Below are 11,488 nucleotides of genomic sequence, written 5' to 3' on the forward strand. Positions count from 1 at the left end.
GACCGGTGACATCTCAGAAGTCAGGTTTCATTCGTGAGTGTTGAAAGCAGTTACTGAGCTCCTGTGGATCGCTAGAGACTCACAGATGGAGACTCCATCCCTCCCTCAGGAGCTTAGAGGCTCCTCGGAGACAAGACATGCAAACAGCGATAATGAATAGGACGGCTGCCTCCATGGAGCCCAGCGCAGAGTGCCGCGGGAGCCCAGGAGCAGAGGCGCCAGGTGGAGAGCTGACAAGCAGAGGGTAGTCAGTTGAGGGGGCAGTAACCACTCCTGTGAGGAGGTGTGTGGAAATCCATAATCAAGTAGTTCACCTGGCTGGGTGTAAAGGGGCTGGTGGATCACCAGGTGGATTGGACCACAGGGGCTGACATGAGGATTTAAATACCTGCATTGGGATTTGGACTTTATATCCCGCACGAAATTCATGCAGGCGGGGTGGGGGGTATCCCTCAGCCCAGCCTGTACCTTCTCCAATCTGGGACCCCTTGAGGGATGTCCGACTGCCTGTTTAGGCCCAATCCCACTGGACATCCCTCTCACAATCCAGGACTGCTAGCTCCCAACTACTCGCCTGTCTACCTGATTGCCCCTTACCGCTTCTGCCTGCCAGCCTGATCACCCCCTAATCACTCCCCTGCCAGCCTGGTAATCCCTAACTGCCTCCCCTGCTGGCCTGGTCCCTCCCCTGCAGGCCATCTTGTGTTGGCTATCTTGTGTCCACATGGGGGCAGCCATCTTGTGTGATGGAGTGACAGTCAATTTGCATATTACTCCTTTATTAGATTGGATGAGCTACTAAAGAATTGTGAAAGAGGACAACAAAATCATGTTGTGTTCAAAAGATCATCTGAGTATAGCAGTACCTGTATTTCTGCGTTTGAACGTTTCTCTGTTTTATTCAGGGCAAATCTTTCATGATTTTCAACCTGTGTTAACATGTTAGACATGGATCCACATCAGAGGAAACCCAAATATGTCATAAACCAGGGTGAAAGAGGGGGGGGGCGGGGAACAGGGTGAAAGAGATTTAACTAACAATTCTTCCCGTTCTCTGCACCGCAGCCCAGAGCCGGGCTGCTCGCAGTAGTCACTGTGCGTGTAAAGTGTGTGACTTAGTCCCCAGGCTTAAAGCTTCCTTAGCTGAATCGAGCCCGGAAGCAAGAGCAGTACTAAGAAATGAAAGTGATCTTTGCTTCTGGTTTGGCTGCTGTTTGCCAGTGTGGGTTCTTCAGAGGAGCGCACAACTGACCTCCCTGCTGCGTGTTCGGGGTTATTTCATTAACTTTGCCCGTTGGACCGGACAGAAGATGGAGGTGGTGATCGTGACTCTCCGGGGTGGAGGTGTGGTCATGCCATTTCCCTCCATTCTCTCAAATTTGCATAGCCCTGGCCCTGGCCCCTCATCCTGCCCCTGAGCTCACTACAAGTTGTGGATTCTCTGTTTCCTAGATCCCGTGGCCACTCCTGGTGTTCTGTGCATCCTTCAGAGCATCCCAAGAAGTGTGTGGGTGGCCATTTTTAGAGCCCTACTCGTCTGAGGATGTCTTTATCCTGTCCCACACTTAACTGACATAGATACCGTCTTTCATGAACTGGATACAGAATCCTGGACTGAGAACATTTCCTCTCCGACATTCCAATGCATTCTTGACCCGCTTTTGAGAAGTCCCACAGTATTATGTTCCCAGATCTTTGTAGATGACTTTTTCCTTCTGCCATCTTTGGGAATTTTGGCATCTGTTGTGCTGAGCATCTAGTGGGCCTGGTCAGGCTGGGTCTCACGTGTTTCAGTTACAGATGTTACTTACATCTGTCTGATAATTTCTTACCTTCTGTTTTTTCTAGTCTCTCTGGAACTCTGTTATCAGAGATTGACCCTCGTAAGTCTTATATTTTCTCTCCTACTTTCCATCTTTTAATCTTTCCTACTCTGGAAGATTTCCTTGACTTTATCTTCATATAATTTTTTAGAATGCATATCATTTTATTTAAAAATTTTCCCATAGTTGTCATAATAAAAGCATCTCATTTTTATGATACGAACTTTTTCTCTCTTTGAAGATATTAGATTTGGGGGGCACTTGTTTTCTTCTGCTCCCCACATTGTCTCTGCTCTCCTGTGTTCCTTAAGAGTGAGGCTGTATAGGGCAGAGCTAGGTGGCCAGGAGACCTTGGGGTAAGTATTGGAGCAGCAGGCCAGGTTTCTCATTGTCTCTTCTCCTCCACCGCCCACCGCCCACCGCCCACCTCCACCTCCCACCACCCACCTCCACCGCCCACCTCCCACCGCCTACCTCCCACCGCCCACCTGTCCACCGCCCACCGCCCACCTCCCACCTCCCACCGCCTACCTCCCACCGCCCACCGCCCACCTGTCCACCTCCAAACATCACTACAAGTCTCTTCGTGGGCCTCTCCAGGTCATTTCCTCAACACGGATGAATTCAGATGTCCTGTCAACAACAGGGTTGGGGTTGGTGTGGCTACTGGTCCCATCGGTTGAATGCAAACTTTCAGCCATTCCCTGTTTTTGCCCCTCCCCCTATTCCTGCAGGAGCTGGGCCCCGTGGACACTGGAATTGCAGTTTTCACTTATCTGATGAGGCAGAATCACTTGATATTCGCTTTAAGTCTTCCAACCATATGTTGATCTCCCTCATTTCTACCCTTTTGCCCCCTTCACTATAATTTTAGTTTAGGAGGAAGAGGAGTTTGATGCATGCATTTATTCTGCTTTATTTAATGGAAATGTTTTTTTAATGTTATATAAAATCACCAACTTTCCCTTCTTAGGAAGGACTGCCCTTTTCTGAGATTACATGATTCTTCCTTCCTTTGTGTTAAACCTTCCTTTCTACTCTTTCTACTGTGAAGTAATGGAATGTGAGGATGTAGTTAGGAGTCTTTTTTTTTTTTTTAAGTTGACCCCAAAATGTATTTTAAAATATTATAGGTCTGTGAAATCTAAAATCAGAAAACTTATGACCTAGACTTTATTTTCCTCTTTAAAAAAAAAATAAGCTGACTCTAAGTGGAGTGACAGTGGCAAGAGCCAGGATAGGATGGAGGGAAATGTTTTGTCAAGCTGAGAGAATTTGAACATAGGCAGAAAGGGTTGGCGCAGCTAGTGTAGGCGAATATCAGACAACAAATGGAGGCCTTTCCTAGAGGACCGTTAAGGTAGTCACAGCCACAGGCAAGTGACTGTCCTTAAAGCTCCAGGCAGGGACAAGGATGGGCTGTGCTTCCTGCAGTCAGAGGCAGGGGTGTCATCTCTTGGCAAGTTGGGGACGCCATGCTCTGAGGCATGTTTCCACAATTCCTCCTAACTTCTTCCCTGACCGCCTGTTGTAAAGAACGGAAAGGGGCCGAAGAGGGGGTGTCATTGTGTGGAAGTGGGTATGTGACTCCCTGAGGAGCTGAGCTGGTTGCCCTGTCCAGCCAGCATGTGACGCTGAGCCCGATCTCCACCAACATCTCCCTTTCTCTCCCCAGGACTGGTCCAGATCCCTGTGAGCATGTACCAGACTGTGGTGACCAGCCTTGCCCAAGGCAACGGGCCGGTGCAGGTGGCCATGGCCCCCGTGACCACCAGGATAGCGGACAGCACAGTCACCATGGACGGCCAGGCTGTGGAAGTGGTGACGTTGGAACAGTGACGTCGGCCATGTCGTGGCGTCGTTTTCTAGTCTACTTCAGAAATTTTTACACATTGCAGAGGTGCAATCAAATGGAATGAAGTCTCTCAACTTTGGAAGAAAAGTATTGTTAACCCTTTTTTAAAAAAGGAAGAAAGGCAGCGGATTTGGAATTGCATTTTTTAAAGCACCACTTGATTTTCTGGGATTGGTGGAGTAAGATACTGCACTGTCAGTTTCACCGTCCCCAAAAAGCCAAATTGTGGCAGGACTTCTTTCTGCAAAAACATGTATGTATACTTACGTGTGTGTATGTGCGAATGTGAATATATGTATATGTGTACATATGGATATACACATTTACATATATATAAAGTCTATATGTGTACATATATATATATATGCATATATCTATATATATATGAAACCCGCATGGAATTATCTGTATGAAATTAAGGTGCGCTGTGGAAAAAAATTAATTCACCCAGTTTAGTGGGTGTAGGGTACGTGGCCAGACACAGTCACTGATTTTTGTTCATGCCAGGGTCATGCGTTGAGCTACTGACAAACTCAGGTGGAGGTGACCATGGCCTTCACCAAAGCTGCCTCCCAATGGCCTCCGAACTCTCCCTGCTGGACCCACCTGAGGAAGGAAGGGCCAGAACTGGTGGGGTCCAGGGGCCCTGGGGCCTGGCAGCTGAGACGCTCCTCGGGCTGGCCCAGGTGCTGACCTTGCCACAGGCAGGGGAATGTCCTTAAAGGTTTCCTCCGCCTCCCATCACCTCTTCGCGGGAAGCCTCTTGATCTCATGACTGTTAAATACTGCTTTGGTTGTAAGGTCAGTCCTAACGTGGTCATGTATATGAACTGAAGGTAACAGAAGTATTAAGGGTTTGAGGAGTGCGTGCGCATTGTGTGTGTGTGGGCGTGTGGAGGGGGGAGAGAATGGGAGGGCGAGTGGGAGGGGTTGGAAGGGGAAAGGAAGGAGGGAGAGAAAAACTCAAAGACCAGGGTTCACCAGTGGAAGCAATTTTCTGCTTCCTCTCACTCTGTAGCTGTGCAGAGGAGGTGGGAGCTGACAGGCACCTGCCCAGGAAGGCTGCCCATCACACCGGCTGGGGCGTGAGAAGAGAAAAGGAAGGACCGGGGTTTCCTGAGCTCTGGACCGGGCCCTCTCAGAGGGGACCTCGCGTCCTGGGGGCCCAGGCCCCGCACAGCTGCCCCTCAGGGTGCCCTGGGTCTGGGCTTCTCTGTAACTCTTCGGTCTGGGATTTCTCAGCTGCAGGCCCTGAGTCTCCAGCGGCTGAATTCACCTGACTTTTCGACAGGCCAAGCCTCCGCTCCTTGAGTACAGGGACAACTCTTCCCCTCCTCCCGGGCCCCCCACGTGTGATAGTGTATTTAATGTGTTTTTTTAACGCAACATTAAAAAATTATTCCTGTCTTGCTCAGCCTTTGAGAAAAGTTTCAGATTCTTGTATTTGCTTGTTTTATATAAAATTATCCAATGTTCTTTGTATGTTTTTTTCTGTACGTAATGGGGGGTGGGGGGGAGGGAAATTTACATATAAACAGTCTAGTTCTATAATTTGTTATTTTTATAATTATTATTTTTTACCGCCATTGTGAAGTTGTCCAGGGACTTTAAAGTCCATGATCCTTTGTGGTGAAATAACCTCCTACTAGTTTGAGAAATTGCCAAGAAGAAGAAGAAAAGCAAAACCCAAGTAGCAGAGCATGGATTCTGTGTTGTTTTCCATTCTGTCTATTACTGCCTCATTCAATAAATAGTCAAAAACGTGGCAACAGGAAGTGGGACTGGTCATCTCTGTAGGAGCACAGTCTCCGGAGCTCTTGGGTGGCTTGTTCTGCTTTGTGAAGGGTGTTCAGTGGTCAGCTCTGCTCCTGGGCGTGCAAGGAGTGAGCCAAGATCTCCTGCCCACCTATATCACCAGAGCAGCTCCGTTAAACAGTGCTGTAAAATGCTGGTCTGGGCAGGAGGATCTAGTTTGAAGAATCCTAAAGATGGTTTAAAAAGCTCTATGCTGGCGTTTTTTTCTAGGGATTTATTGCATTCCACATTAAACATCAGGATGGGTGCGGCCCTGGCTGGGTAGTGCAGTTGGTTAGAGCATCATCCCGATACACCAAGGCTGCAGGTTCGATGCCCGGTCAGGGCACGTACAAGAATCAACTAATGAATGCATAAATAAGTGGGTCAAATCCCATAGTCTGATTATTATGAATAATATAAAATATTTTTGAAGTCAGGATGGGTGACTATGCACATGGGATCTCCCCACATGAGTGCTGAGTGCTGCAGTGGGTTATCCTGGTTCTCTCACAGCTCACTGCTTTAACGTGCCTCCCGCCACACCCCCAGTTCCAAGCCCTTCCTGCCTCCCTTCCCCCCGCAGGACGGTTTTGCACTTCCAAGCTTGTGCCCCGCTGCCTCAGCCTGGAATGATGCCTCCTGGCCACCTCCACCGCCTTTCTATCATTTGGCGTTGGATATTTGGTCAGTGTCCAGGTCATGATTATTGGAATATTTGAGTGGGGAAGTCAGGAGGTGTTTTCCTTGATGACAGTGGCTTGATAAAGCCAGTACCACCTCTTTCCCTTGCACAAGTGGCACACACCACCTATTTCACTGTGAGGATGGACCAGAGAACGAGGGTTGATTATAGCCAAATCAACCAAACATCACTGCCATTGGCACCCATGGAACAGCTGGTTACCCGAAGTACCTCCTTATGGGAACGCCTTTCAAAAGCATGGATTGGAAACTGGTGAGCCTGGGGGACACCTTGGCTTCCATTACTGCTCATTACCAAAGGAGCTGCTAACTCTGCCACTCACAGGGACCAGGTAGGTCAAACCAGGGCATGAAGGAAGTGGTTCAGGTGTGAGAGGAGAGGGCATGATGGAGACGGGCAGGTGGGGAGCATGTGTCCAAAGAGGACAGGCTCCTGCGTGCGGGAGGAACATGGACCCAGGAGCCCCATCTTCAAAATTTCCCAGAGAAGCCAAGGAGTTCAGACTATGAATGAATCTCCTAATTTCAACAATAAAAAACCCTCTATTCTGCAAGCAAAATAAAACCCAGTGTAGACCAGGTCTGGCCCGGGAGTCAGTTTTGTTTATCACAAATGGTGACGTGTCTGGACGCTGACCCAAGTGAATAAAGCACAGCCATTGCCCTTGAGAAACGGGAGAAGGAGAAGTTGCTGTGAACAGATCCCTGCAGCCCAGTGTGAGGAGACCCCACCTGAACCAAAGTAGCAAAATGAGCTGTTACCTCACGTTAGGGGGTCTTCGTTAAGGAGTGTAGCATCGGGGCCCAGGACAAGGATCTGGTTTTGATAGAAATCAAGAGACTGGGCTACGACTTTTAAAAATATATTTTATTGATTTTTTAGAGGAAGGGAGAGGGATAGAGAGCTAGAAACATCGATGAGAGAGAGACATCGACCAGCTGCCTCCTGCACCTGCCCCACCACCACCACCACTGGGGATGTGCCAGCCGCCAATGTACATGCCCTTAACCGGAATCGATGCTCTATCCACTGAGCCAAACCAGTTTTGGCTGGGCTACGACTTTCAGCTGTAAGTTCCACATCTATAGGAGAAGGCCTATTTGTGATGCTGGTTAGTGAACTCAGGGAGGGAGCCGAGGACAGCGGAAAGGCAGGGAAGAGGAGGAGCTCGCCTGTAGCTCAGGCTGCCTGTGTGCCCACCCCTCACTCAGACCCAAGTGACGCTCGTGCCCAGCGTTTCTAATGTGAAAGCGGGCCTGCATCTCGGCAATCACCCTCCTCCCTATCCGTGGCCATTGTCCTCCCCTCCTCACACGCCCCTGAAGCCTCACTGAGGGTGTGGCTGTGCCAGAGTTGTACCAAGACTAATGGGTCCCTTTGATGTCAGCATTAAAATTCAACAGGGAAGACACTGACAGTTATTTGGAGCAGAGGCTACGTGGGTTGGGGAAGAGGGCTCACGTGCCCCTCGCCCCTCAGTCTGGAAGGGCTGTGGGCGCCCAGGTCATCAGCTCGAGCCAGGCTGTGGCCTCAGCACAGCGGATGCTCAGATGTCAGTCAAGGCCCCGCCATGCGTTCCCACTGGCCTCTGCCACTTGCTCCAGGTCGGCAGCTCGGGGAAGATCTGCTCCGGAGGCAGTGCCGGGGGAGCTGTGACGGAAGGCCCTGACTCTGGAATTGCTGGAGAAAGGCTTATCCGCTTGCCATTCCACTCCTGGGCTGCTGGGCCTTTGTGTGCATCCTCAACCCACTTTGAACTTGAGTGTCTCCCTCTTGAAAACTGCTGGGCCGATAGCAAACGTTTGTCAAGACTGCCTTGAGTGTGTTTCTCTGAGTTGAGGGGGTAGAGGGTAGGGGAAAGGGCAGGGATAGTATCAGCAGAGGGCAAACCCGTGTCCCCTGAGCCTGGGGCTTGCCCAGAACAGCCTGGCAGGCACAGGCCTGCAGCCCCAGCCCTGTCCGGAGGCTTCCCTGGCTTATTTACTACTTGGTGGAAAAGGCTAGAAACTGCCCTCCCCCGCAAATGTAACGCACTTGTAAATAAAATTGGTGCAAATTAACCTAACTGGGTGTGAACTCAAATTTGTTTTGAATTTACCTACCTTTTAAGAAACTAATAGTTAAGAATAACTAGAGGCCCAGTGCATGACATTTGTGCACAGATAGGGTCCCTAGGCCTGGCTGGCAGTCAGGGCTGATCAGGTTCCCTGCCTCCCCACCTCCCCGCCTCCTTCCCCCATTCCCTCAGCATCCTAGTCCCGCCACTGCCCGTTGCTGTGTGCCCGCCAAATTCTGCGCCACCCCTGGTTGTAGTGCACGTCATAGCAAGCAACCGAACTCCCAGTCAAACTCACAAGGGGACAATTTGCATATTAGCCTTTTATTATTATATATGATGATTACCAATTACTAAATGGCTGATCTGCAAAATACTTTACTCCTTTATTTCTAATCTCCACAGCCCTGTTAGATTCCATGTTTTTAGTGAGGGAACGGGCACTCTCCCAAGGTGACTGCGGAACTCTGAAAGGAGGGCTGGGGTCAAACTCTGCTGGGTCTGTCTCCAGAAGCTCTGCTCTCTGTGCCAACCACGAGGGGCAAGCAGCAGAAAACAAGCTGTGCATCTGGAGTCTCGTTTTTAAAATAACGTCCAGGTGAGCGTTGAGCAGCATGTGCAGCCTCTCCCAGTGGTGAGTGTGGTGCCATCCACGATCCTCACGAAGGACTTGCCAGAGCAGCCTCCCTGTGGCTAGGCCTTACCGTCATACGCACGCACACAAACACACACAGGAACTTGCATACAGCAGGCACTCAATACATCTTATTGGATGAGTGACCCTAGTTTTCCAGAAAATTCCGAGAGCGCAAAACATTCACTTCACACATTCTCATTACTAAAAAATTCCTGCAAAGGAATTTTAATGTTAATTTTGTTAAACAATTTGATGTGAAAATGTTGATTTATTTTTTAATGTTAATATTGTTAAACAATTTGATGTGGAAATGTTGATTATTTTTTAAAATATATTTTATTAATTTTTTTTAAATGTGGGTTCAATTTTTTTTTAATATATTTTATTGATTTTTTTACAGAGAGGAAGAGAGAGAGTTAGAATCATCAATGAGAGAGAGTCATCGATCAGCTGCCTCTTGCACACCCCCTACTGGGGATATGCCCGCAACCAAGGTACATGCCCTTGACCGGAATTGAACCTGGGACCTTTCAGTTCACAGATCGACGCTCTACCACTGAGTCAAACCGGTTTCGGCATATTTTAATTTTTTACAGCGAGGAAGAGAGAGGGTTGGAGAGTTAGAAACATCGATCAGCTGCCTCTTGCACACCCCCCACCAGGAACGTGCCTGCAACCCAGGTACATGCCCTTGACTGGAATCGAACCTGTAACCTTTCAGTCCGCAGGCCGACCCTCTATCCACTGAGCCAAACCGGTTTTGGCTGATTTTATTCTTAAGAAAAATCCTTGAGATGCTACCAAGGTTGAAGGCTAGGGAAGGTGCTGGTGCCTGAACACATTCTTGGGCATGAGCAGCTACATTGTTTTCTCATTTAAAAGTCCCAAGGCCCAGGTGGTTTGGCTCAGTGGATAGAGCATCGGACTGCAGACTGCAGGGTCCTGGGTTCGATTCTGATCAAGGGCACATGCCCAGGTTGCAGGCTCAATCCCCAGTGTGGGGATGGAGAGGGTAGGAGGCAGCCAATTGATGATTCTCTTATCACCGATGTTTCTCTCCCTTCCTCTCTGAAATCTTGATTTTAAAAAAAATTTTTTTAATGAGGAGGTATACTAAAAACAAAACAAAACAAACACGCACACACAAAACAAACAAACAAAAACAAAAAAAACCAAGGCCCAAACAGAAGAGAGATCAGTTAATGTTAAAGCCCAAGACGCTCCCTGCGAGGAGGCCTCGCCAAACCTTGCTCAGTAGTTAGACTGCTAGTTGGGCCTAAGCCAGTCTGTGCTCCTGGTGCCTCTGTGGGAAGGGGACTTCACAGCTGCGGGGACAGCACCACCCCTGCCCTGGTTTAGGCAGGAAAGGTTAGAGCCTGGAGAGCCAGTGCCTCACGCTGGTGGCATTGCACCCGAACTTCTGGCTCTTGGTGGGGCTCATCCCCCCTCTGGCCCCCACACACACACTGCATCCTGCTCTCTGAGACCCTCCTGCCCTGGCTTTACCATCCAGATTCTCAAAACCTAAAAATTTTCACCTACACCTCATGGGGAAATTCACCTATAATTCTGGAATTCACCAATTTTTTATTTTTGCAGAAAAGAGCCATAAAGGCATACTTTGGCGACCCAGGTTTCCAATAGCCTCAAAGCTTTTAGAAACATCTTTACTGAGATAATTTACATACTATTAAGTCCATCAATGGTCTTTTTTTTTTTTTTAATATATTTTATTGACTTTTTTACAGAAAGGAAGAGAGAGAGAGAGAGGGAGCTAGAAACATCGATGAGAGAGAAACATCGACCAGCTGCCTGCTGCACACCCCACACTGGGGATGTGCCTGCAACCAATGTATATGCCCTTGACTGGAATCGAACCTGGGACCTTTCAGTCCGCAGGCCGATGCTCTATCCACTGAGCCAAACTGGTTAGGGTGCCCCAAAAAATAATTTGAAGCATAGAAGATGTAGACAATGAATAAGAAAACAGGAATGAACAATCAAGACCAACTAAAGGAGGCCACACATTTGCCAATGATGGGGTCAGGCACTGTTGATGGGATGAAGGTTCCCAGTTAGCTGTGCTCTTGGTAAAGAGGATCCTGTTAGAAGGAAAAAACAAGCCATCAATTACTCAAAAGAAACAAAGCACTAGACACTTGTGTGTGTTTTTTTTCATTTAAGGGAACTCCAACTTATTTTACATTCGGCATCTTCCACTGCATGTTTACAGCGAGCATTAGCTGATGGCTTCTTAGGCTCTTACCGCCTTGAGCATTACTTGAAAGTGCTGCAAAGGGACCGAAGGAATGTGGCATGTAAGTGCTTATTCACAGACCATTACCTGTCTCAGGAAAGGGGGAACGTGACACAGTATGGTGAGCCACCCGAAATGGCTGTAGCCGAGGTTGTGTGGGGCTTTTCCCATTCCCTGGAATTGCCTGTCAGGAAATACAACTGAGGACAAAGCCCCCTCTAGACCCCCCCCACACATATCCCTCCATTCTCTAGAGAACCCCCAAATAGAGGAGCCTCTCTCCTCCGCCAGGGCTTACTAAGAGGCAAACCAGCCCTGCCTGCCACCTGTCCCAGCCACCACCCTCACTGGGCTCTCCTC

General features: G+C 48.8%; 1 protein-coding gene across 7 annotated transcripts in view; it reads left to right on the forward strand.

Annotated features, from left to right (window-relative positions):
- The window catches only part of NRF1 (nuclear respiratory factor 1), a 117,721-nt gene extending 112,568 nt beyond the window's left edge, over window positions 1-5,153 (forward strand). For 6 of the 7 annotated variants that reach the window (XM_036426778.2, XM_036426825.2, XM_036426832.2 and 3 more), the window contains one exon: window positions 3,499-5,153. In XM_036426778.2, coding sequence (XP_036282671.1) covers window positions 3,499-3,662 — 164 coding nt within the window. In that variant the 3' untranslated portion in view covers window positions 3,663-5,153. The remainder of the gene's footprint in view (window positions 1-3,498) is intronic. The other variant, XM_036426809.2, reaches the window with a different exon arrangement.
- The last annotated feature ends 6,335 nt before the right edge of the window (window positions 5,154-11,488 follow it).

This window comes from Pipistrellus kuhlii, unplaced genomic scaffold (assembly GCF_014108245.1).
Source record: "Pipistrellus kuhlii isolate mPipKuh1 unplaced genomic scaffold, mPipKuh1.p scaffold_m20_p_10, whole genome shotgun sequence".
In the NCBI taxonomy this organism is placed as follows: Eukaryota; Metazoa; Chordata; class Mammalia; order Chiroptera; family Vespertilionidae; genus Pipistrellus; species Pipistrellus kuhlii.